At 57.6% G+C, this 26,330-nt stretch overlaps 1 protein-coding gene and 1 non-coding gene across 2 annotated transcripts; both read left to right on the top strand.

Moving 5' to 3' along the window:
• Positions 1-7,579: 7,579 nt before the first annotated feature.
• WNT10A (Wnt family member 10A) lies at positions 7,580-24,824 on the top strand. The gene is made up of 4 exons (XM_071747675.1): positions 7,580-8,283; positions 11,140-11,402; positions 19,094-19,470; positions 24,042-24,824. Exons 1-4 carry the CDS (start codon positions 8,225-8,227, stop codon positions 24,507-24,509), a joined length of 1,167 nt encoding a protein of 388 aa, XP_071603776.1. The 5' UTR covers positions 7,580-8,224; the 3' UTR covers positions 24,510-24,824.
• Positions 21,616-21,688, top strand: TRNAV-GAC (transfer RNA valine (anticodon GAC)). Its single transcript has one exon. It is a non-coding gene; the product is annotated as a tRNA-Val (tRNA).
• Positions 24,825-26,330: the final 1,506 nt, after the last annotated feature.

Genomic DNA, 26,330 nt, shown 5'->3' with positions numbered 1-26,330 from the left:
GAATGTGGGGAGTGGGCATGGGAGTGGGGGGCGGGTGGGTATGGAGGTGTCCTGGGGTGTGTATGTGCATGGGAAGCGTGAGGGTCTGCATGGAGGTGTGCACGAGGGAGCATGGGGGGCATGGGAATGTCTGGGGAATTTGGGGAATTTGCATGGGGGGATGTATGGGAGGTCACTTGGGGCAGTGTATAGGGGTGTATAGGGGGAATGTGTGTAGGGCTGCATGACTGTGGGGGTGCGTGGGGGCTCATCGAGGTTCACAGGGTGTTCAGGTGGCTGTGCTCTGGAACTTGTGTGCAGGGGGGTGTATTTATATGAGGGCACATGTGGGTATGTATGAGCCCCTGATTACCTCCAAAATTCTCAGCCAGCTCTGGGGGGCCATTGTGAGCCAGGGGTGCACAAGGGTGGCTGTGAGGGTGCCACGTGTAGTTAGTGGTGTATTGTACATGTGAATGTGTAGCTCAAATCCCTAGTGCTGGGCAGTTTACATTGCAAAACTTGCAGGATCTTCCCAAGGGAAAAAAAGGATGTTTATAATATTTGGCTGGAAAAAAAATATCCCAAACCTCTGTAACATTAATGACTTAATTTTAGTTGTTTTTTTGTTGTTGGGTTTTTTTTTTTCAAATGGGAAAAGTACCATTTTCCCTTCAATTGCCCAAGTTGAAAACAGCTGGGCGGATTAATTCAATCAAACTTGGGGAAAAAAAATCCCTCTGGACTGAGACAAAAAATAGAATGTTTTTTCCAAAAAAAGAAGCTTTTTAGGAAAGTTTGGAGTAGTGCAGATAGGCCTATGGTGGGGTGGCTGAGAAGTGTGGCTATGAGCTCAGCCTAGAGAAGAGTCTGACAGCAGCACCCAAAAAAACCTCTCTAACAAACCCGTCTCATGGTTAATGGTCCCTTTGCCTGCTGGCTACCGAGTGCCGAGTGGAGGGGTCTGCTCTGCTGGGGGGCTGGGTCCTGGACAAGACTCCTGCCTGCCAGCTCTGCTCTCTTCGGGGGCCTCTGACTTCCCTTCTCCAGGGTCTGCTGCGCCATCGGGGAGCTGCCTGCAATTATCCTCCTCTGTCTGCTCCATATCCCAGTGACAGATGTCACCCATGCAACCATGAGGTCACATCCACCCTGATCTGCCCCACCCTGACTCATTGGCCTGTGTGTGCATTCTGCTGACCTGCCCCAGCCCCCCACCTGGCTCTACCCTGTCCCTGGGATGGCTCCGGTGCACACAGGGGATGGCTCTGGCAGGGGAGAGATGGGGACTGGATGTCCAGGCTAGCTCTGCTGCAGCATCTCCAAGCAACCAAACAAGGGGATGTGCTGAGACCTGGGGTACCCAAAGTGGAGTGCAGACACTGGGCATTGGACCTCAAGGGGCAGCAGATGGGGTATGCAAGGGCCCCTCCCTGGACATGTTGTTTGGGGTTGCTGCCTGTGAACAGGAGGAGTCTGTGTCCTTCCTCTTCCTTGATCCTCTCTGGCACTGATGTCTGACCCATACTCTGTCCATGCAAACACAAGACCCCAGAGCTGGCCTTGCTCTCCAGCATCTGTGAGAGTTGTGGGCTCTTAAGACTGGCAGGGAATTACCCTCCCCCCCCAGGACACCCCTCAGCTTCCACAGCAGAAGGACAAGGCAGAGACCCCCCCACTCCTGAGTCCTGTTTCTGACTGCCAAGATCTCATCATATCCAAATCCCCTCCACTCTCCTGGCCCTGTTACTCACCCTGTAATGAAGGCAGCAGCCATCCTCCATCTCTGGGGAGGGAGCTCCGACTATGCCTACCCCAAGAGCTGCAGGAGAAGTGGCTGCTGAGGCAGCTCCATGCCCTGATAAGCCCACATGGGGACCAGAACCCTCCTCCCATCCTTGTGGTTTTGCATCCCTCCATGCAGTGGAGAGGTGCACAGCAGAGCACTGCACAGACAGGGTTGGCAGTCCCATCTAGCCACATCCCCACCACCCCAGTTGGCAGCTTGGAGCTTTGGGGACATGGTCTTCTTGCCAGAGGCAGTGCAAAGGCTGGGATCCCCCCTCCTGGTCATACCAGCACACCAAACAGCTCACAGGCTGCTTGGCACAGCCAGCGGTGTGGGGGAGGCATTGTGGGTGAGGGTCTGCCCTATACCTGGCATTCAAGGCTTCCAAGGGATGGTACTCTCAGTGGGGCTTCAACCCCTTCTCTGCATCCTGCTGCCACAGTGTCACCCACTGCCTGGCGCTGGGAGGAGCATGAGGATGAGGAGAGCTCTGCCTCATCACAAGGATGCTCCCAAGGATGGCTGGAGGTGGTTGGATTCTGCCTCTCTGCCCCGGTGTGAGTGTCAGCTTGGTCAAGTGCCAGTGCTGGGGCTGGCATCCACCCGCTGACCCAGGCCCTGTCAGTGCCCCAGCCCTGGGCAGGCAGGAGGGACTGGCCGGGCCGGCCGGGTGGCCACGTGGTTGGTCCCTGAGTCACAGTGAGCAGACTTGGGCAGGTCGTGGGGTGTGAGGACAGTGATGCTGGGGGCTCTAGTGCTGCTGGGCCAGGGCAGCTTGGCACGGTGACTAAGGCTGCTGCAAAAAGAGGGTAGCCCCGACCCCACACCCAGCCCTGACTCACACAGCCGTCGCTCCAGTCCCATTGGTGCTGCTGGGCAGTGTAGTGAGGAGAGCTGTGCTGCAGGACAGCAAAGGTTGGGTGTGTGGCTGGCTCCTTGGGCTCCTGGCGAACCTCTCCTTTCGCCCTCCTTCCTCCTTCTCTAAACCTGCTGGCGTGCCCTGCTGCAGACTGCAAGCCATGCAGCTCCCAGCACCCTTCCCCTCTGGCCTCCAGGTCCTGGTGGCATCTGCACGAATGTCTGTCCTAGCACTTCTCCATCTCTGTCCATCCTCCTGCTCCTCTGCACTCAAGATTCCCCAGAACATATCCCTGCAGCTCTCCATCCCCACTCTGTCAGCAGAGTGTCTGTCTGCCTTATCAGAGCATCTGTCTGCTCTGTCTGCCTCATCCTCCCACACCTGCACACACACACACCAGCTGGACCTGGTGATCCCAGGGGCCATCAGCCCTTCCAAGGCTGCATCGTGGCCAGGACTGTGCTTGGCCGGAGTGGGCTGGTCTGTCCTCCGGTCTCACCCGTGGACCTGCAGCCAGGCTGTAGGATCAAGTAGGAGGAGCATGATATAGCACAGAGATCACAACCGCTGCCTTTCTCTCTAGAGTGTTATCCTTGGAAATTCCAAATCCCTGGGGAGGTTACCCACTGCTCCAAGGAGATGCTATAGACCATCCATCCAGTGCCTATGCATGATTGCCCAGAGCTTAGAGGTTGCTTATCCCAAAGCAGAAGGGGCTGAAGAAAGGCACCTGCAAGGGAGGAAAACGGGAACAGAGCCAGTGATCCATGGACTGCTTGGAGAGGTGCTTGAAAAGGGTCCTGATGGAGAGGACAACAGAAAATCCATTCTGTTGCTCTCTTTTCCTGCATGAAGAAAGGAGCAGAAAAATTGCAGGCAACCTGGGCTGGGCAGGAGGATGTGGGGTGGAGACATGGAGAGATGGCAAGAGGGACAGAGGAACAAGGGATAGTAGGACGGGTGGAGGGACAAAGGGGTATAAGGATGGAGGGAAGGGTAGATGGAGAGAAAGAGGTATGAATGCTTCACCAGTCTCCTCCACAAAGGACATGCTGGGGCACCATGTAAGCTGCTGAAGGATGGGAACTGCTTGAGTGTTTTGGCTTGAACAGGGGAGCTCCAAAGGTTATCCTAACTGTACTCTGTGCCATGCAACCCCTATCAGCTTTCCTGCTCTGGACCTGGGAAGCAACACTCTTCATGCCAACTTCTAGTGCTTCCTACATCCCTGGCTGGCCTCTGCAGAGCATGGGACTGCTGAGGGGTGCTAGAGATGGAAGAGAAGATAGGTGGCAGGTCCCATGGTCTTGTGGCCCAGGGGGATGCAGGATGAAAAGGACAGATGTGGTGCTCATAGAAGGCTCACATTTTTCCCTGAGCCATGGTGCTCCCATCAGGACCAGAGCATCCTCTGCCAGCCTTGCATGCCGGCCTGCACCCACCCCTGCTCGGAGGGACCAGATCCTCTCCTGTAGGCGCCTGGTTTCCCAGGCCACAACAGTTGCTTAACTTTGTGCGTAAGGGCTTTGCCAGTATGATGCAGAAGAAAGGCTGGAGCAAAGGGCTCACCTGGCTCTTTTTCAGCCCCAGGACGTTTGTGGGACATGAGGAAACAGGTCCTCCCCTGCCTGCCCCTGCTGTGAGTGCTGAGCCGGTGGGATGCAGCGGACGGTCTCCTCCTCAAGTCAGCAGGAGTCTGTGAGTGAGACACCCGCTCTTGGAAGTGATTATGTCATTAAGGGCTGGAGGAGGATGAAAGCATTTCCCCTCTGATTTGCCTTGGCATTTATTTGTGCGCAAGATGCAAACGAACATACAAACATCTGCACTCCCTCATCCCAGGAGCCAGGGTCCCTGGGGAGGTGGGAGTTGCCCTCCAGTGGGAAGGAGACCTGCTTTCACCAGAGGAACCCCAAAAGGAGCCCCCAGGACACTCCTGGGTGGGTCCAGGTTAAAGGCAGTGCATTCCTGCATGTAAGCCCTGGACTGGCACAAGAAAGCAGGGGGTGGTGATGACCTCCTGGGGGCATCTGAGCCAGGGGTCTGCCTATCAGGGGGCAATGCTCCCTTTCTTCCCCTCTACCTGCTGTGGAGGGTACAGCCTGCAGTATGAGGGTGCAGAGGGGAAACAGAGCAGAGGAGCTGGGTCTTGGGTGGGAGGCGGTGGGGAGGGCAGAAGCAGTGGCCCCTATATTAGAGTCCAATGTGTATCACATCTCCAAGTCCCACAGTGTGCTCTGCCCAGCCCTGACACCACATCTCCCATCAGCCAAAGTCTGCAGGAAGCATCCTATGGTGGCAGAGTGGCTGAGGTGGGTCCTGACATCACTGCCAGTCTCTTGTAGAACAGCACACATTGCCCAGTGTGTGCTGGGGGGGATTCAGGAGCACAGCAGCTATGGGAGCAGAGATGCTGAAGGGAGCTCTGCAAGAGACCTCTCTGCACTGAGGGACAGAAGGGTCTGCAACTCCCCTCCTGCTGAGCTGTGTGGGTGGGGAAACTGGAGGGTAGATGTTGGCCTCATGCCAGTTCTCCCACCTGCTCACAGCTCAGGAGCAGAGCTGGGGGCAGGAGAACTGCGAGCACTGCCAGGACTGCAAAGTGGACCTCAGTGAGGATGCCACCACCCTGCACCCAGAGTCCCCAGGAGGTGAAGCGCATCCTTTGGGCCCAACCCCAGATTGCAACTCATTTCCCAAAGGAAATGCATTTTCCTCCCTGGTGCAAACAGGAACCGACACGCAAGCAGTGCTGGCATGCAAGCAAGTGCAGCCCCTGCCAGCACTGCTGTGCCAGCATGGAGATGTACAGTGCCTGCCTGGGGGGAGAGAACTTTGCCAGCTGTTGCCTGGATGTTTATGGCATGAACACCAGCATGGCATGGGTCATGGTGGCCGGGACACTGGGAATCTTTGGGGGCACTGCCTGCCACCCCTCAGCCACCTGCACCCAAGAGGAGCCCCCATGTAGCACCAGAGCAGGGACCCAAATTCAGGGAACACCAAGTCTCCCCATGTCCAGCAAGGGGCTGCACAGGGGCAGATGGTATTCACTGAGTTACCCTGGCCTTCCCCAGGGCCACTCTCCTGCTCCCAAGAGAACAGCAGCAGGACACAAGGAAGCCTGAAAGGCCACTCCACAGCTTCCAGATGAGAGGCTCACCAACCAGCAGAACCCCACGAGGGAAAGGGCTATCTGAGCATTGGGGTGATGGTGCCAAAGAGACAGGTACAGTCTGGGTGCCCAGATCAGGAGGGCACGGACATCAAGGCAGAGAGATCTCAGCTGCCCCATCAAGGGAAGCCAGAGCCATAGCTCCTCCAAAGGCATCTGCCCCACAGCTCTGCCTCATCAGTGGACTACAGGGGCCAAGGGCTCAGTGTGTGTGTCCCTAGGCATGGCCCTGCACTGTACCCACACACAGAGTCACATCTCCCACACGTGCCATTCATCCTCACACTCCTGTGCACACAGACAGGAGCCCACATGCTTCACACAGGTAGGGACACTTCCCTGCAATCCCCCAGCTTCGCCCCCCTTTATGTACGCCTGCACCTCCAGAGTCCTGTGCACAACCCCACACCAAGGGCACACTCATCTCCACTCATCATACATATCCCATGCTATGCACAACTTTCTCCCTATGCACACTCACTCCACGCCCCAAGTGTTTGTTTTCTGCATGCATGCTCGCTCCCCACACATCCCACACTGAGCACACCCTCTATACCCCATGAACACTTCTCTATGCCATGCACACTCCTCCTACACTCTGCATGTTCACCCTATGCCCTCAGCACACTCAATCCACACTGTTCACACTCACCCACATAGCACTCTCTCACCCTGCAGCCCATGCACAGCCACACACGCTCACTCTCACCACTCACACATTCTCTGTGCTCCACACATGCCCATCCTGCTACACACACTCACCCCCACCATGTGCAATCCATGGACCACACACACTCCATGACCTGCAGCTTTGCTCTGCACCTAGTGGGCTCTTGCCCACACTGTGCCCTGTGCACACCACATGCACACCTCATGCCCCATGCATTTACCCCTGCTCGCCCACCCACCCATGTGGTGTACACTCAATGTGTACTGCACACACTCACCCCTGCAGTGCACACTCATCCCTGCCATGCAATCTCCTTCTTGCTGTGCATGCTCACCGTGTGCTGCATTCTTACCCTACACCCTGTGCAGTCACCCACACTTTGAGCACGCTCACACTTGGCATACTCACCCACCCCTTGAGTACACTTGTCCCACAGCATGCACCCTTACCCATGCTGTGCACACTCTACCTATACTCTATACACACTCCTCCATTCACCCCATGCCCATAGCAGCCTGCCCCACGCCCTGTGAACACTCCCCCACACTGCACACTTCCCCAAGTCCCCGTGAATATTCTCCCACTCCACGCACACCGCACACCCCAGGCAGTCCCCCACACTGTGCACACTTGCCCCCAGGCCACCTACATTCAGCCATCACCACTCCATCCCCACGACGCACACACTCGTCCCCCGCCATGCGTGACCCCCCGCCACGCACACTTACCCTACTCCCTGTGCACGCTCCTCCACGCTGTGCACACCCTCCATACACACTTCTCCACGCTGTGCACGCTTACCCCACTGTCCGTGCACACCCCCTTGACTTTCCGTGCCCACTCTTCACTCCGTGCCCACTCTCCCTACTCCCCATGCCCCCTTACCCTCACCAGGCACCCTCTCTATTGCCCTTGCCCACTCCCCGCCGTGCCCTCCACCCCCCTGCGCCCACTCCCCTCCGCTCGTGCCCGTTCCCCCCCGGCCGGCGCTCGCCCCCACTGCCGCCCGCTCCCTCCCCGGCAGGCTGCGTGCGACACGCCGGCTCCCCGCCCCGCTGCCACCCTCTGCCCCGTCCTTCCCCCGCGGGCTCCTGTCTGGACGTGTCGGGACTCGGGCTCCGGGCGCTGAGTAATGCTCGGCGCAGCGCGATCCCAGGCAGAACCGCCGCCGCCGCCGCTCCGCGCCCAGCGCTCCCGGGGCGCTCCAGCCGCGACCCTGCTCGCTCCGCCGGCGGCCCGGCGACACCGGCGGCGGGGGACGGCGGGGGGGCCGCGGCTCCCCATGTGCCTGCGGGCCCCGCGGGAGCCGCAGCGCCGCTCGCCCGGCGATCCTTGCCCACACCCGCCGCGGCCCCGGAGCCCCGGGGCGCCCTGGGGAGCGGCGGGGGAGCGTGCCCCGCGAGCCGAGGGTCCCCCGGGCCCCCCGGCGCGTCCCGCCATGGGGGGCTGAGCCGGGGGGCTGAGCGCGGCGGGGCGGCGGCGGGCAGGGCGGGGGGCGCACAGCTCTCGCCGGGCTCGGCGGGCGCCGGGGCGGCGGGAAGCGGGGGGGGCATCCCGAGAGGATGGCAGAGCCGCCCCGGCGAGCCGAGCCCCGGCGCGCAGGGAGCCAGTGAGAGGGAGGAGAGGGGAAAACACAAACAAGCAAACAACCCACAACAAACAAAGCGGGCAGAGAGCAGCGCCGAGCCCCGCCGCCCCTGCCCCAAAGGCGCCCGCCCGCCCGCAGCCCGCACAGCCGCTGCCCCAGCGAAGATGCGCCCGGCCCTGGCCCACGGACTCTGCTCGCTGCTGCTCAGCCTCTGGGTACCCAGGTAGGAGCTACCCCCCCTCTCCGCCCCGCTGCCGCTGCCGCTGCCGCCGAGCGCCCCGGCCCCGCGGAGAGAGCGCCGGGAAGCTGCCGAGCCCAGCCCCGCTCCGGGGGCGGGCTGCCCAGGGGGCTCCGAGGGGGTCCCGCCGCCCAGGCCCGTCTCCGCACGGCTGCAGACCCCTGCTTAGGGCGCTGTCAGGGCCGCTTCCCCCCCCACCCCTCCCCGACCTGTCCGCCTTCTCCCCGTCCCGGCGGGGCGCCGGCGGGATGCACGGCTCCCCCTGCTCCGGGAGGTTGTCGCCTTTTCCCCACGGCTGAAGCCGCCCTAGCGCCCACCCTGCCTGCCTCAGTTTCTCTGCTCTCCCTGTGCGGAGAATAGGCCTCCCTGCCGGGGGGCACCGCAGAGGCCGGGGGAGATACCGGCAGGGATGCCGCTGTCGTGGGGGACGATGCGCAAAGGCTTCGTACCACAGGGGCGCGCACTGAGGCGGGGGATCCACCTGCGTCCCCTCTCCGATTCCACCGATCCCTTACGCGGGGAAGGTAAGAGGGGGCCGCCTGCCTTCCAGGAAAAGGCCCCTCAACACTCACCACCCTTGAACGGCTTCATCTCGCCCGGGTGGCTGGCGGCTCCCCTCCACCCGCTCCCAAATCGGTGCGCTGCAGGCAGCCAGGGGTTAACCCTGATGCTGGTGTGAGTAGGGGGGCGTCCCCCGCCCTTCCCCCTCCCTCCAGCCCCCTTAAATATAATTTGTTAACGTTGGGACTTGTATTAATTAAAGCAGCAGCCGCTGCAGCCTGTGACCTGGGGGCTTGTCACCGTGAAATCAAGTTTAAATCCAGATTTCAAGGGGGAAGAGAGCTGTGGGGAGCGCTGTGTCCTTCTACAGAGGGTGACAGTGACAGCTCCTTGCCGGTCCCTGGTCCCCCGGAGCCCTGGGTGGAGCAAGAGGCAGAAGGACCTGCTCCCTGCTCTCTGGGGTCCTAGACAAGGGCCTCTGCCTCAGTTTCTCTGCTGTGAAAAGGAGGCCAGTAAGAGCACTTCTCCTGGGATGCTCTTGGAGGTGACAGGCACTGTCCCTGGCTCAGCACATGCAGGGGACAAGGTCTCAGCAGTGCTTGGGGCAGGATCTGCTGGGTTTGGGGATGATGGTAGCTGAGGACCTGCTTATCCTCATCTCTCAGCCACAGCTTAGTTCCACAATGTGAATGAACTGGGCAGGAGATTTTCCCCTCCTGTGTAGGAGCTTTGGAAGGATACACCCTTTTCCACTCTGCATCTCACTGGTCTCCACCATCCCAAGTCTCCTTGTTGGAATCACTGGGTTTGCACTGGGGCAGACCCACATGTTGCCCACGGAAATAGTGGGGTGGTTATAAATACTCTTGGAAAGCTGGAGAAAGCAGTAGCCTGACAGCTCCCCCCTTCCTGCCTGAGTAGGCTGAAGTGCAGCAGAGACTCTGGGGCTGAGCCTTTCCTCCAGCACTGATCTGGAGAAGTCAGTGCCTGGTCCCCAGGGCCTGCTTCTGTCCAGATACTTGTGCCAGGCTCATAGGATTTGGGGGAGTGGAGGGGGAGTAATCCTCCCCAAGATCTGGCTGCTCCATAAGGCAGCTGCAGTCCTTCTTCCAGTATCCTCCTCCAAGTCTGATTTCTGAAATCGAGGTTCAAAGGGCTGCAGCTCCCTGGGACCCAGCTCTTGACCATCCTGTGGAAAAGGGAGCCCTGCCTGGAGAGAGCTCTCAGCAGGGACCAAGTTGCCCTGGGCAAGGAGCAGCACAGTGCTGAGGCCTTGATGGACCTTGCTGCAAGCTGCAGGATTCACCTAGGCATCCTACTGCCTCCTGCTCACTTTGCAGGTCCTCTGCTTGGACACTGTGGATCCTAGGATCCTTCTAGCCCTTCCCTGGTCTTCAAGCCACTCCCTCCCTTTCCATCTCCCTTTCCACATCTGTCTATCCTGTGTATCAGTCGTAGCTCCAGGTACCTCTTTCTGGTCATGCTTTGCCTATCTCCCCACACTCCATCTATCTCCCAGTTTCTGCAGGCAGCATCCCTACTTGTGTTAACACTTGCACAAAACCTCCACAGACCTGGTGCCTCCCCTTGCACCCATCCAGCTGCTGATCTCTGTGCTTCTGTGGTGACAGATACCAAGTCCAGTGGAGCTGGGATGTGACAGTGGATTTGGGATTGTTGCTGTGACCTTGAGGGTGTTAGGCAGGATTCTTAGTTATGAATGTCCTAGCAGAACTGTCAGGAAAAGGCTGGTCCCTCTGGTAACCTCCCTTGTGAGGACACAAGAGATGCAGGGAGAAGATCAGCAACAGGGAAGGAGCCAGACCTGTGATGGGTCTCCTGCTCCAGGGTCTCTCAGATTCTCTCTGGGGGGAAACCCACACTCCCTGAGGAAAGTAAGCCAGGGCATTCTGTGTCTGAGAGTTTGCGCATCTGTGGCAGAAAAGCCCCAGAGAACTGGGCAGAGGGAATGCAGCCCTGGTGGATGCTGGGCTGCTGCCGTGCACAGGCTGCCAGGGTGTCTGGGCTGTGCCAGCATGGCTGGAGAGGATTGCGGCTCCAGGGCTGCTGTGGCATCTCTGCCTGGATAAGATTTCTGTTGTGCCCAGGGGTAGGGAGAGAGGGGCACTTCCAGATTTGGAACCCCCAGCCTTTGAAGCTGACACTTTCCAGTGCCCCTTGTCCTTTTCTCCTCCTTTCCAATCCCATACTACCCTGGTGTGTCACCCTTGCAGGCAGCGGGCACAGCATAAGGAGATGCTCCCCGTGTGTTCCCAAAAGGGAAGTGAGTGGTCAGCACATCGTTTTCTCTGAACTCACAGGTTTCCCTTTCCCTCCCAGCTCCTGCTCCAATGAGATCCTGGGCCTGAAGCTGCCATCAGAGCCGGTGTTGAACGCCAACACGGTGTGCCTGACCCTGCCGGGGCTGACGCGGCGGCAGCTGGAGGTGTGTGTGCGCCACCCCGATGTCACTGCATCAGCCATTCAGGGCATCCAGATTGCCATCCATGAGTGCCAGCACCAATTCCGGGACCAGCGCTGGAACTGCTCCAGCCTAGAGACCAAGAACAAGATCCCCTATGAGAGCATCATCTTCAGCAGAGGTGAGGGCTGGATGACTTCTTTCCTATTCCTCTCTCTTCCTGGTCATTGCTCTCAGGAGACCTCATGGGCTCCCCATGGGCTCCTGCACAGATCTTTTCTGGACCAGGGGAACAGACCAGCTCTTCAGCATCTCCATGGATGCAGACAGACAGAGCCTGAGAGACCTCAGGGTATGCCAGACCAAGCAGCACTGCACTGTGGCAAAGCTGGGCTCTTCTCCATGCACCTTTGTACCTATGCTGGCCCTTGTCCTGAGTTACCCCACCCAGCCCAGCCCCAGCTGCTCCACAGCCTCCTTCCAGGCCTCACTGCTTGCTGGCATCTTCCTCCAGTGCTGTGTAGGCTGGTGTTTGGAGCAGTGCCATGGGTGTGCACAGCTGGTGGGTTTGAAGGTGGATGCCATACTCTGGGATTTGGGTTGGTGGATGCAGTGAGAATTCTGGCTCATCCCTTCTCCAGGGATGGTATTTCAATGCATCGTGGTGAGCAGAAATACCCATAACTGGGAGAGAGCTCCATGAGCCCATCACCCTGGTGTCATGCCTTTGTGTTGGCTCCTCAGTGCAGAGAGCTCAGGGTTCTCTGTTTTGTGGGATTCTGGAGCATGGTGGTATGGAGGGGCAGGGAGACAGTCTGTCCTGAGAGCTCAGCTGCCAACAGAACCACAACCTGTGCTTCTGTGAGGGAAGCTTCTCCATGGTCTGCTTAGCCCCCGGTGCAAGGGTCTTCTCATCTCCCCTGCAGGTACGTCCATCTCTGTGTCTACCAGAGCCTCACCAGCTGGCACTGTTTGCCTCGGGAGCAGACTCTGGGGGTGCAGAGGGGTTGCGCTGCACAGTGAAGATTAGGGTTGTGATCTGGTGGGGCCTTGTCTAGGACTTGAATGTACCTTCTCACCTAAGTATCTTTCTTGGAGCCTGGGCACTGGCACCCACCAAAGGTCCGGTTGCCCCAGGTTGTGGGCAGAAGAGAACTATGTGGTGCTAGTGACAGGCAGGCAGGGTACTCAGGGCAGGCTGAGTACCCAGCAAGCACATTGCTCCTCCAGCTCCCAAGGAAGGAGAAAGTGACAGAGATGCTGCTCACCTACCTGCTTTGGGAGTACTAGCCTGGTGGCCAGCAGAGAGATGCTTCTGCCCCTCAAACTTCCTTCCACACCCTGCAACATCCATGGGCCTGCAAGGAGAGTCTCAGAGGAGAGGTTGGCAGCTTGAGGCTTACATGCGTTTGAAGGGATGCAGTGGAAGGACCAACCCAGGCAGCCATAGCAGGTGGGGCATGGCTGGGGAGGGGAGCATAGGAGTGATACAGCACTGAGAGTTTCCTTGTTTCCAGGGCAGATAGGCAAAGCCTTTCTGGAGGGAATGCTGCTTTGGAGCACACATAGCATCAGGGCTGCAGTCTTACTGTGGAGCAGCTGCTGATGCCTTAAGTGCAGTGCCTCTTCCCTCCTGAGCAGCACCCAGGTTAGGGCCTGGCAGGGAGGGTGGGGACCGTCAGCCCTGATAAGCATCGAGGTATTTCCAGGTCCTCTGAGGAATGTGGTTCACTTCTAGTCTCCTCGGGCGGCAGGAGACATGACTTGCTGGCTCAAGTTGCTCACACACCCAGGTGAGCTTCCTTGCTGAGGGACCCACCAGGCTGGGCTGGGTGTGAAGTTCCAGCAAGAGAAAGCATTGACCTTCTGCATCCATCCCTCAGCTCACCACATGTCTGCTGGTGGCTGGTGACTTGCAGCTCACTTGTCTCAGGTGCCAATGCAGCCTGTCCTGCTGTCAGGACCATGACTGATGTGTGTGGGGAGTCCCACAGCCCCAGTCCTGAGCTCTCGGATATTTCTTAGCTCAGGCTCCCAGCACCAGTGGGATGAAGATCCAGCACTGGAGAAGGATGAAGGTAGGGCTGGTGCAGCAGAGCAGACCTGCAACTGACAGGGCTCATCTTTTGGCAGCAGAGAGTGCAGAATGAGCCCCAAGCACCCAGGCCATCCCGTGCGGTTTGCTCAGAGCTGTTGTGGTGTGGAACAAATCTTGAGGCTGGTGCCCTGGCCTGCTTCCAGTCCACTTGTGTCCCTCAGTAACAGAGCTGAAGCTCTGAGCTCTGCCTAGAAGCTTTTATGGATGCAGCCATCAGAAGAGGGATGCTGGGTGCATCTCCAGAGCCCAGTGCTGGAGGAGGGGCTAGTGGTGGAAGTGAGGGGTTCAGACTCCCTACCCCAGGCATTAATGCATATCACCCCCAGGGACCAGGTCTCTGCTTCATGAACTGCCCCATCATTGCCATGCCTGTGGGCGCAACATGCTCATAGGATCATTGTTTGTAACCCAAAGTGACAGACCCCTTAAATCTTTCATTCCTTTTCCCACTTCTCCTGCCATCAGTTCAGCCGTGCGTGAATCTCACTTTAAATTATTTGTAGCTCACTTCTCCCTGCTGCTCTCCCCACTTGGCTCCACTCCCCACTGCTGCCCTATCTTCCTGCATCTCTTGCACCTTCCCCAGAGCAGGTGTGAACCATCTGGGGTGCAGTGCCACCTGTCCCATGCATCCAGGTGCTTGGTAGAGCCAAAGGGCTTGCAACCAGGGGACAGAGTGGGGACAAGTGTCAAACTAGTGCCTGTCTCCCCATCTTACTGATCTTATCCCAGATTGAGTGCAAGCCCTGGGGAACCAGGAAGCTTCAAATCGGGCAGGGCTAGGAATCTGGCAGGGCTTCTGGGCAGCATAGCTAGGGACAGGGATTCTGACAGCATCCTGATCAGAGCACAGATCTGCTGGATGTAGCAGAAAAATGGAGTCCTCTCTGGGGTGCAGGGCACAGTGGTTGCAAGGCATGACAACAGGTTAGTGGAAAGCAGGCAGAGGGGGTGCCCAGGGATTTGCCATCCCTGCTCTCTCAGAGCCTTTTTTTTTTCCAGACACACCCATGGGCTGCGGGTTTTTCTGGTTTTGTCTTTTGATCCTGCAGCCTTGGGGTGTCCCTTGTACCCTTCGCTGGGCCTCCAGTGCCATATGTATCTCCCGTCCTTGACCCATGTCCCCTCATGCTTGCATCCAGGCTCAGCTCTGTTGTTGCAAATCTTCCTCCTGTTTTCTATGGCTCCTCATCTGCCTACCTACATCCCCTCCACCCTCCTGCCCATTCCCTGGCACTGTCACCCCTGCCCTCACCCTCCAGAACTGTTCCTGATCCTATCCCTCTCTGCCATCCCTCCCTCTCCATCCAGTTGCCTGCAGAGACATCCTCTCCTGGCCTCAGGGGCATCTATAGGAGGATGGAGGGGAGAGGTGGAGGCAGGTGCCTGCATCTGTATCAGTAGCTGAGACAGGTCCACTGCCCCTGCTGCAAGGATGAGCAGCATGATTGTGTCCTCCTTACTGGGGAGAGTGAGCCATTGCCCCTAGTATCTGGTTCCCCCATGACATCCACAGGCTGCTGGGGACTGTGTGGCTTAGCTGGACTGAACCGTGCTTGACTATGTGCCAAAAATGAAGCTGTGGGTGGTGGTGGGTCACTGAGCCCTTGTCCTTGTCTGGTACATGTTCAGCCATGGGTGGGTGTGATGCCAGCAGGGCTGGGACTGTCGAGTCGCCAGACAGGGGCTGTCTGACGTGTACTGAGATACTCCTGTCCCCTGAGCATTCCCCTTAGCCCATCCCAACCACATGAATGTGGAGCTCTGAAAGAAATGGGACCCCCACAGAATGGCTGCATGTCCTTGAAGGCCCCCAAAGGTGTGTGGCAGTAGGAGATGTGGATCTGGAGTACAGCATCCTGCCGTTCCTTCTGCAGCCTGTGGAGGGACAGGCGATGCTTGCATGTACTGTGCCCTTCTTAGGAGGGCTCTCTGGTGCTTAGGGTTCTGCGTGGCCATGACCAAACCTTGGTGGGAGAGAAATCGATGCAGAGCTGGAAATGTTGGGTTCTGAGGCACAGCCAGCTGCAAGATGGAGTCTGTGGAGGCTTTGCCATGTGAGGAGGGAGGCAGGTGCTGTTTTGGCTATTCAGGGAGATGCTGCTGGGCTCAGGACCCCAGCACCTGGTTCCGCAGAGACTCAGCCAAGCTCTGATGCCCACAGACTGTAGCGCCTGGCCTGGCACAGCTGCAGCTGGGCTGCTGGCATCATTTTCAATACCCCCAGGCAAGCCGAGGGCTTTGCCCACCTGGCCTTGAAGCTCATCTGGGTGCTTTGGATGCTCAGATGCATCCCTGTGGGTGCCCTCATCCCCTGGAGCTTCCTCCAGCTGACGGTGGCAAGTGAGACCCTGGGGGACAGTGCAGCATCCCTGGAGGTGCAGGGGGCTGAGCCCAGATCCCTGCAGCCTGCAGAGTGGTGAGCACCGTGGGTGGGTGGGGAGTGAGGGCTGTCCCCAGCACACTCAGGGAGGTGCAGGGAGGCAAGTTGGGATCTGCAGGGAGGTGTTCAGTGCCTGGCGCCAGGCCAGACCCTGGCAGGTTCACCTGCAGTTTAATTAGGGAGAGGGGAGGGAGCGGGGCTGGGGGAGAGGCTGCATGTTGGGACTGGCTGTATCCGCAGGCCTCACAGGAGATGGTGGGAGAAGCTCTCCTCTGCCTCACCAGACAGTGGGGCTGGGGTGACATGCTGCCAGCATTGTGGCAGTGGGATGCTGCCCATGGAGGCTGAGCATCCCTGAGGTATTCCAAGGTGTGCCCAGACCAGGCTGTTCTGCCTGCTCCCTCGATGCCACATGGCTGTCATAGTGGTTAGTGCTGGGAGCATGTTGCTGCTTAGGTGCAATGGTGAACCATGGGATGGTGGCTGTGACTTGAGCTGTCCCTACCCCAGCAGACCATGGACTCCACAGCTGTGCCTAAGCCAGGTCCATTGCCTTAGTCCTGCATCCAGATGAGAGATGGAGAAACTGCGGCACCCATGGCAGACTCAGTGTCAGCTGGGTCCTGTTGAATGGCCCTCCATCTGCTGAGCACAGCTGGACAGGGAAAATCTTCCCTAGCTAAGAAAGCTGCTTTGGGATCTGACCTCGGGCTGAGATTTTGCATCCATCCTCCTTCCCCAGCATAGTCCTTAAGTTCACAGCAGGCTGGATGCCGGTGCAGTGGTGTACTGCATTTCCTCTTCCTTGCAGGATGTAATACTTCCCCTTACACCTCCCACAGCTACAACCTCTTCTGAGATCTCTGGAGGGATCTGGTGATTCAGACATCACCACTGAGGTCTTAGGGGGCTGGGGCAGCTGGAGAACCTCCCTCTGAAGTGCTCAGGGCTGGCTGCTGCATGCCACGCTTGGCTACAGTTCCTGGAAGCTCCCACCCTCACTGAGCCCATGAGGCCAGTGGTTGTCGCCTGCAGCCACGTTGCTTGCTGCTTTGCTGCAATTCTCTGGGCTCTGTCATGGCCAGGGTAGAGGAAAGAATGTAAACTGAACCTCCAAGCAGAACAGTGCTGGCATGGCTGCTTGGCTGCTGCGGTCCAGGCGCTGCCCTGGCCCTCTCCTCCCCATAGTTCATAGTTTCCTGGGATAGCTGGTGAGAGAAGGAGGGGAGAAGGCAGAAAGGAGTAGTGGGGACAGGCTGAGTGGGAAAATGACCATGGTTGGATGGGGACAAGACTGCTGGGATGTCAAGTCCTGGGCCCCAGCCTGTCCCGTGCCGGCAGCATGGGAGGTGAGACCTCCAGGGACAAGGACCTGTGCCTCATCCATCATCTTGCATGTAGCTGGAGAGCAGCAGAGGAAGGAGGGTTGGGGGTTGATCCCAGGGGTTTCTCAGCCTTGGAGGGCACATCTTTACCTGTAGAAATGGACTGGGTGGGGTAGAGCTTCTGGCTGGGCTCTGGAAGGTATCTTAAGGAGATGCCACATCTTAAATAATGAGAAATTATTTGTTAGGCTGGAGAAATGTGTGAGAAAGAGGCTAATGGAAAGGCAGGGCCAAGAGGAGGGTGTCCTGCCAGGTGGAGGGGTTGCTGCCACCATCCCGAGGCACTGGCTATGTGAGGAGCTGGGGCCACTGTGTGAGGTGGCAGCGACAAGTCCCTGCTCATGATGGGCTGGAGCTGGTCCAGACTGTGGGAATGGAGAACTGATACGGGGAGGATTTGGGCATCCTGGAGACCTTCCCATGCTGGTTCTCTATCCAGCATGTTCACCTGGGGGCTGAAGTTCCCTGGATTCCCCAGATGTCCTGCTCTAACAGCAGTGTGGGTGTGTTGCAGGCTCTGCCTGCCAGTGCACTCTCTGGGAAGGCTGCGCAGTGCACGCACCAGCAGCCCCATTACCTGCCTGCTGAAAAATGTTGTTCAACTTGAGCATGGAAAGAGGCAGGCTGAGCACAAGCTTGTCCCACACCGAGGGGAAGCTGGGAGAGGCTCACGCTGGCTTTTAAGGGCCTCGTTAATTTTTTAAATGCACCAGTGTCAAATTAACACACAAAAGAGCAGCGTGACTTTAAATGTAGGTTTCCGAGCTGTGTTTCATTTCTCTTTAATAAGATCATAGCGTTTGCTCAGCAGGCAGCAGCGAACCACCAAGGAGACGTGTGATGGAGAGCATCGCCCGGGATGGGCGACGGCGGCAGGGAGCATTTGTGCTCTCACCTCTCGTGACTCCATGGAGCAGGGAGCTGGCAGATCTGTGCTTTGGGGTGCTCACCCAAGCCCCCTGTTTAATGCCACAGATCTGCTGGAAAAAGCACGCCAAAATCTCTAGTGTGTTCAGCTGTAGGAAAGCAAGGGCTGATCAATCTGCTCTTCAACAGAGGAAGAGAGTCTGGAGAACTCCAGCTATTTATTTATTCACATGTAAATCCACAGCACAAAATCTTCCCCTCGTCATGCTTGGGATAGACACTGTATACTCCTTGCTTGGCCAAGGAACCACAAATAAAAACATTACTTTGCATTTAAAATGGAAGTTCCCAGGTAGAGGAGGCTCTTCACCTGGCTAGATTGAAGCCAAGTTGCTCTGGGGCAGCCCCTTCTCACAGCCCCATGGAGCCCCCACTGTGGGACCTGTCCCTGTCCCCATCCAACCCATCCCCAGCTAATGACACTTGCACATGTCCTTGCTTCCTGGCATTTAATGACAACCAGCTGCCTGCCCTGGCAGCGTGTGGTGTGGTCATGACATGCTGTAACTAACTAGGGATGCTTGATATTTCCAGGGCAGTGTTACATTTAGAGCTTCTTGTGGGAGCTGGTGGGGCTTAGGGGAGGAAAGGGCATTGGCATATGGATAGATAGAGATGGACAGGCAGTTCTTTCTGCTCTATTATTGCCTGATCCTGCACCCTGTAGGCAAGCAGAAGTGCCCCATTCCTCAGCAGAAGTATTCCTCAGCCAGCATTACATTTAATTAAGTTGGAAACTCTGAATGAGGGTGGAAAGGATACTGCCTTTGTCATCAGAGCCATAATGCTCATAGCTGAGAAATGCTGTGGTGGCATCTTCCAGGGCAATGTGAAGCCAGGGTGACGGTGGGAGCTGGGGTCCTGGCGAGGGCAGGACTGGGCTTCAAGGCAAGCAATGTGTCCTGGTGGGGATGGGGCTGGAGAGCATTGTGTGGGGATCTAATCATGACCCAGGTGGGAGCTGGTGCATCAGGACAAGGCAAAACTGAAGCTCTGTGAAGCACACCCCATCATGATGCTGGGTTCCCCTGCAGGGGTCATGGTGCCCAGACTGAGCCCTGATCTCTCCTTCTCTGTAGGCTTTCGGGAGAGCGCCTTTGCCTATGCCATCGCGGCGGCTGGCGTGGTGCACGCCGTCTCCAACGCCTGTGCCCTTGGCAAGCTGCAGGCCTGTGGCTGTGACCAGAAGCGCCGGGGCGACGAGGAGGCTTTTCGACGCAAGCTGCATCGTCTCCAGCTGGAGGCCATGAACCGTGGCAAAGGCATGGTGCACGGGGTGCACATGGAGCACATGCCAGCTGAGACCCCTGGCCTCCAGGACTCCTGGGAGTGGGGAGGGTGCAGCCCTGATGTGGACTATGGAGAGAAGTTTTCTAAGGATTTCCTCGATTCCCGGGAAACCTACAGGGACATCCACTCCCGGATGAGGCTGCACAACAACCGCGTGGGCCGGCAGGTGAGCAGGGTGCTGGGCAGGGGTGCAGGGAGATGGTGGCGGGGACAGGGCCCTCAGGACATGCTCAGGAGGGCTCTGAGGGGCTCATGCTGGCTGTGGCAGGACACGGTGTGCAAGGCTGGGTTTGTCCCCAAGGTACCCCCTCTTCCCATTTTTGCCAGGAGCAAGGGCAGTGGTGCAGCCCTGCTGCTGAGCTTCTCTGCTGTGGAGGACACCTCTGAGTGCTGCTGCTGTTGCCCTGCCAAGGGACACTCTCACAATGTCACCTGCCTGTGTGGCAGCAGTGCTTTGTGGGTGGCACAGCAATGAGTCCTCCTCCTGTCTCTCAGAGACTGGGTGAACTGGTGTTGAGCAGCTGCAGTGGGAGGGAGCTATGGACAGGGAGGAGGAGGTGACATCGTGGGGACACAGCACAAGCTCCACAGCTCTGCCTCTGGAGAGGGAGAAGGTGCCTCAAGAAGGCAAATGTGAGTAGGACTGAGACAGGTAGTGAGTGTCTATGCAGACTGGGAAGTGCAGCATTCCCTTGGAAGCAGAGATGAGTCTACAACCTCATCCTCTACCTCTGAAGGGGTGCTGGAGCCTTGCCCAGGTGAACAGGGCAGCCTCCCCTCCATTCTCATGATGTCAGGTCTCCTTAAAGGTGCTAAATAGTAGCTCAATCTGTCTAAAAGCTGATGTTTAAAAGCAGACTGACATTGGAGACAAGAAGCATGCAGGCAGAAGGATCTGGGAGGACAGCTGTCTTTCCCTTTTCCCTGGCCTTGGTCCCAACGGGTGCCAGGGAGACTCCATCCCATGGATCCAGCAGGACATTTGTCACCAAGACCCCAGCCACATGCTGCCAGAACAGTGCAGTGCGAGGGTGTTGTGGTGTGGGAATATGTAATTAAAGATCAGAATTCCACAGGAAGTGTTTCCATGGGATGGCTCAGACATTTGGATGTGCCTCTTGCTTTGACCATGTTTAAAGCCAAGATGTGACATGAGGACTCAGCAGAGCAGGACCTTGATATACCCTTCCTTGGTGCTGGAGCTGAGCTTTACTGGCCCAAAAAGCTGTCCCAGTTTGGCCAAACTGAAAATCCTCGGGGAAAGCCAGATATTTTTTCTTCTTTTGCTTTGTTTGCTTGCATGTGTTGAAGGCTCACTCAGCATCAGGCTGTTCTGCCCCAAGCCAGGCAGGACCTCCCATCCCGATTCTAGTTGCAGAGCTCATCCTGTCTCCCCTCTAGCTCAGACTACTGGGATTCTTGGCAGTGCTCAGAAATTCAGGGTCTGTATTACCCTTTTCCCAAGGGAAGCCATACAGGCCCCTGCAGAAGGAGGGAAAGGTGAGACAGAAATTTTTGCTGGGGGGAAAAGTCACCACATGATGCCTGTGGGATCTGACAACAGCATAAATGGAGGTCTGCTTGTCCCCAGGGTCAGTGTCAGCTCAAGGTGGCTTCAGAGACAAGAGCTGGACTAATAGAAGTAGCCTGGGATCTGGGAGCAGAGTCAGAGAAGGACCAAAGTGATAAAAGGTACCTGTGCAGCTGGGCCAGCAGTGGCTCGATGCACTGCCCAGCTCAGGAGTCCTGTTGAGATGAGGGTGTAAGCCCATCTGCAGGTCTGTTTGTGATGGTTGTGGGTGCCATACATTGGAGCAAGAAGATGATGCTGTGTCTGGTCTGTGCCCGTTGGTTCCATACGTATAGCTAGAGCTGGAGCTGGCTATCCACCTGGCCTGGGGATGTGTTTGCCAGCTGCCTACATTCTCTTTTAGCAATGACATGAATCCCACACCCACCCAAGCCCTCCTCACACCTAGTATACTCTTTCTGCTGCAATAAGGAACAATATGCTGACATTTACCAGGAAATGAGTGGTCATACTGGATGCAGTAGCTCTGTGGGCCTCCCCTCCCAGTCCTGAGGCTTGAAGCCTTTGAGCAGAGCAGTGATCTAGACACTCCATCTTTCTCCATGGACTCAGCATCTGCAACACCCTGGGCTCTCTAGCATTTTGCTGATGCTGAGCACCCTCTCCATGGTCCTAGAGATGCTCTGCATGTGAGTAAATCTGGGTCCTGGTTTGGACCCTGTAATGCTGGGAGGTGGTGACAGTCGCACGAATGGCACATCCAGTCACACCAGGATGGAGGTTTCTGTAGTGTAGTGGTTATCACGTTCGCCTGACACGCGGAAGGTCCCTGGTTCGAAACCAGGCAGAAACATGCCAATTTTTCCTGCATTTTGCATCCATCTATGGAACTGGGGAGAGGACTGCAGCTGCAAGGGATGTACAGCATCCTCCAGCAGTGGCAGTGGTCACCAAGCTGTTGAGTCGGGTGACCTGCATCCCTGGGCGGGACCAGGTTTCCCAGCGAGGAGCAGCAGGAGCATGCAAGAAGCTTTGTAGGTCCTCCTAACCTGCCAGATCAGAGAACAAGAGAGGATGAAAGGCAGCCAGGAACTACCCATTACCCTCACAACAAAGAGCTACGATAAAGCTCTTATGAGCGTGTCTGGGAGGAGCTGGGAATGTGCGCAAGAAAGCACCAGCGAGTCCAGGCATGTGCTGAACCTGGGTGTCTGTGAGACAGGGCAAGGACATGGCCGGATAGGGGTGCATAGAGATCTGATGGCAAAAGCATGGGGCTGAGTCACAGGTGGGTCCTTCTCGGGTCTCCTGGCTCTTAGGACCCTGTCCCCCCTGCCTTGCACATGCGGAAAGGAGAACAAGCTATCCCTGGGCAGAGATTGATGAAAAGGTGATGCAGTTCTGGGGCCTGGCAAGCTCAGTAGTGACGGTTTGAGTGATGGATATGGCACACAGACACTGTTTTCTCCAACCCCTGCTGTGACCAGCCACTGCCTCAAGTGAACTCCTGTCCAGTTGTCACACTGCTATTTCCTCCATCCCGGTGGTCACTATCACAGCTGCAGCCCTATATACAGATGTTTCCAGGTCTACCAAATGGACCGGGGAGGGAATGTGGGAAAGGATTGGGTCCCAGTACCAGCATGTTCCCGTGGATGGTGGCAAGGATGGTGGCAAGCAGCCAGTGTTCCTGGCTGGCACACCCAGGGCATGGCGGGAGGCCGGGTAGCTCATTACCTGTGAAGAGGAGGCTGTTCCCGGCAGGAGACAGGGCTCTAAGCAGGATGAAAGCCAAACTCCAGCCCAACCCAGACCTCTCCACCATGTGCCCCGAGCTCCAGGCGTGTTTCCGTGACCTGGCTTCATTACCATAATTTCTTAGCAACGGGGAGATTTACTCAAAAACAAGAAAACAAGGAGTAAAAACTATCCACCCCTACCAAAACAAGGCACTTCTCGCATATGTATCCCCCCCAGGGAAGGAGTAGGAGCAAGCAGTGGGTGTCAGGTTTGAAGCGGGGCAGTGGAGTAGGGCTGGCATAATGGGATGAGACCTAGCACAGGGCCACATGTCCCCTGGATTCTCCCCAAGTGCCAGAGCATGGCCCTGGATGGGGGGATCAGTCTTTGCAAGCCCCAGCCCAGCTCCCAGCAGGTTTTGGGTGTCCCTGTAGGACAGGGACTTGTGGGGGCATGGGAGCATGTGACCCAGCAGGGAATCCCAGTTGTGACAGAGCAGAGGATGGTGTAATCTGCTTCATTCTAAGCTGTGCAGGGATATGCAGACATTCCATGACCCTGGAGGGTGCTGGGCATGAGCTGTTTCCCTTGGCACAGCCACAGCAGCATCACTTGCAGGGATGAGAAACCTAGGGGGACCACAACATACAGCCTGGGGGCTGAGAAGCATTTCCCAGTGAGCCCAAAGTTCTCCTTGCCCCCACACTGGCCTGTGTGTGGGCAAGTATGTGGCCACTGACCCACATGCTTCCATCCAGCCCAAACCACAGCCACAGGTCACTTACTGTAGCCCTTGTGGGGTAGACATGTGGTACTGGCCTCACTGTGGCTTCCCCAGACCACAAGTCAGGGCTGTGAACATCCCTCTGATCTGAGGTGCTGCCTCCAGCCCCCAACTGCTGTGCCCAGGGCTCACATGAGAAAACAGGTGAGAACTGAAAGCAGGGCTCTCCTGGGACTCCCAGAGCTGGGGCTTTATGGGATGGGGAAAGCATCCTCCCACTGCCCCTTATGCAGTGCTTCTGGCTGTTGAGGTGCTTGGGGGAACCCTGCACTGGGGGGTCCCAGAAGGGCTGTAAAGATGCAGCCACGCTGGCTTTTAACTGGAGTCTGCGGTCAGGTTGCTGCTGCTGGAGCCAAGCAGCAGTTGAAGGAGAGGTACAGGCTCCTTTTCCTCCCTGTGCTCAGGCAGTTCACCTTCTTCTTCAGGTGCTGATCCCTTGCTGGAGTCTGAAAGTCAGTTGGTACTGCCAGGATGAGAAGGTTCAGGGTGTGGGACATGGGTGACACTGGACACATTAGCAGAGTGCAGTCTTGCTGGCTTTGGAGCTGCAGGGCTCTGACTATTGCTTGCCAGCCGTTGGTGCTCCTGTATTCCCGCCCACACAGAGCTCCACGGTGGCTTCTTCAGTCCCCCAAAAAAGTCTCCTCCGTGCTAAACCCTCTGTCCTTCTCTCTTTACCCAGGTGGTGATGGACAACATGAGGAGGAAGTGCAAATGCCACGGCACCTCAGGGAGCTGCCAGTTGAAGACTTGCTGGCAGGTGACACCCGATTTTCGCCTGGTGGGGTCCCTGCTCAAGGACCGTTTCTACGGGGCCACTCTCATCCGGCCGCACAACCGCAACGCCGGGCAGCTGGAGCCGGGCCACGCTCGGCATCGCCGCCGGGCTGGCATCAGCGAGCTGGTTTACTTTGAGAAGTCACCCGACTTCTGCGAGCGGGAACCAGCCCTGGACTCCTTGGGCACCCAAGGGCGCCTGTGCAACAAGACCAGCCCGGGCATGGACAACTGCGAGAGCCTGTGCTGTGGCCGCGGGCACAACATCCTGCGGCAGACGCGCAGCGAGCGCTGCAACTGCAAGTTCCACTGGTGCTGCTTCGTGGCCTGCGAGGAGTGTCGCATCACCGAGTGGGTCAGTGTCTGCAAGTAGCCGGGCAGAAATGGGTGCCCACCCCAAGGTGCCAAGGACAAGTACGCCTTGCCCGCGGCGGGGGGAGGGAGACAGGGATCGGCGCTGGGGGGGAAGGCGGTGGAGCCGCAGTAGCCACTTCCCTCCGCTCCGAGGGGAGCGGGAGAGGAGATGCTCGGCACTCTCTGAAATCAGCACTTTGTCGTCAGCCGGGGAGGGCAGGGCTGCCTGCTGCCTGCCTGCTGCCCGCCTGGCCCCACACGAGAGCACCAAGGCTCCCGGCCCCAGGGAGCGCACGGCCATGCTGTACAGACCGCTGACACCAGCACTGCTCGGGGGGGGGCGGAGGGTGGGCACGGGGATGGGGGAGCACCCGCTGGCACCCAGCGGGACAGGGCAGGGTGGGGTGGGGGACAGCAGGGCATGGGGAGCCCAGGGTGGGAGGGGAGGGGACACACACACATTGGCACCATGCACAGGTTCCTCTGGCCACGTGCAAGGCTGTGCTCTGAGCTGGATGGGGATGGAGCATCCCATGGGCTGGATAGGGGACACAGCTCCCCGGGCTGGGGGCTCCTCACTGACTGGGCAGAGGTTGGACCAGCTTTAGCTGTAGCATCATGGCTGGAGGGGAGGGTGCCCGGGGCTGTGCTGTGTGTGCCTGTGTTATTGTATGGTAAGTTATTTTCTGATTGTGAATAAAAGTGGATTTGAGACAGCATGGGGTATTTTGGGACGCAGTATCCTGCTCTTCCTGCTGCCTGGGGCTCTCTGCTCCTGCAGGGTTCCAGAAGGACTGAAGGGGGACTCTTGGTACTGCCTACCCACTTGTGTGAGACTTTCTCCTCGGTGCTCTGCTGCTATCTCACAGTAACAGCCCTAGGAGCTGGTTGTAGATGGGCAGGATGTGGAGACTCACTCTTGGGCACCCCAAACCCCTGGAAAGTGGCTGCTGTGAGGCTCCTGCCCAGCCAGATGCACGCTAGACCCCTTTCATCCTGGAGGAATCCTGGCTGTTAGTCCCATGGCCGTGCTGGGGCTGGGGACTGCGCCACTGCCCCCCAGGCTCTTGGGGAGGGATGTTGGGGACAGGGAGTAGGGTGAGGGGCTGGCAGTCAGACTGAGCAAGGTGACGGGGGTCTGCAAATGGCACCTTGCTATGGTGGTGGGGAGAGCACCCATCCTGTTGCAGCAGCTTTTTTTGGGGGGGAAGTGGGCTCAGGCAGGCAGGGAATCATGCTGCTGGTATCTCCCGGCTGATCGCTTCCCTGCTTCTCCCACGGCTCTGTGCCCCTTAGGGCTATGAAAAAAAAATAGAAGTCTAATAAAATAATAATAATAATAATAATAATAATAATAACAAACCAACACAAAAACAACTATTAAAAAACCCGACAAACCAAATCGAGGAGGAAAATATCAGACTGGAAGGAAGAAACTGCCCTGGGCCCAGTGGGGAGCAGCCTGTGTCCTTGTTTCATAATGCTCCCAAAGGGAGCGAGGAGCTGGGTAAGCTGGGACAGGTGCTCTGCCCTTTGTCACCCCTGGGCAGCAGGGCTGGCTTTGCTCCTCATGGAGAACCAGGTGATGGGGTCCTTGGCCCCTGGAACCAGCTGCTTTAAGGTGCTGAAGAGAAGAGGAGGGTGCTGGAGATAGTGGAGGAATGCATGGGAGCTCCTGTGACCTTGTGGCACCTGTGTGGCTCCATTTGCCTGTGCAGCAGGGACAGCAGGGCACACAGCCACTGTGGTGACTCCTGGCAGCAAAGACCTTGGGATGGTGATCCAACAGGGATGGGATCTCTACTTGCGGCTCAAAGCACCCAGGTTCACCCTGAGGGCC

This window comes from Heliangelus exortis, chromosome 6 (assembly GCF_036169615.1).
Source record: "Heliangelus exortis chromosome 6, bHelExo1.hap1, whole genome shotgun sequence".
NCBI classification, from domain to species: Eukaryota; Metazoa; Chordata; class Aves; order Apodiformes; family Trochilidae; genus Heliangelus; species Heliangelus exortis.
This window is presented reverse-complemented; position numbering and strand designations above follow the sequence as displayed.

Coding starts and splice junctions, on each gene's coding strand:
- WNT10A (XM_071747675.1), top strand. CDS start 8,225: ATGCGCCCGGCCCTGGCCCACGGACTCTGCTCGCTGCTGCTCAGCCTC. Junction 11,403..19,093: donor GAGCATCATCTTCAGCAGAG/GTGAGGGCTGGA, acceptor CCTTCTCTGTAG/GCTTTCGGGAGAGCGCCTTT. Junction 19,471..24,041: donor ACAACCGCGTGGGCCGGCAG/GTGAGCAGGGTG, acceptor CTCTTTACCCAG/GTGGTGATGGACAACATGAG.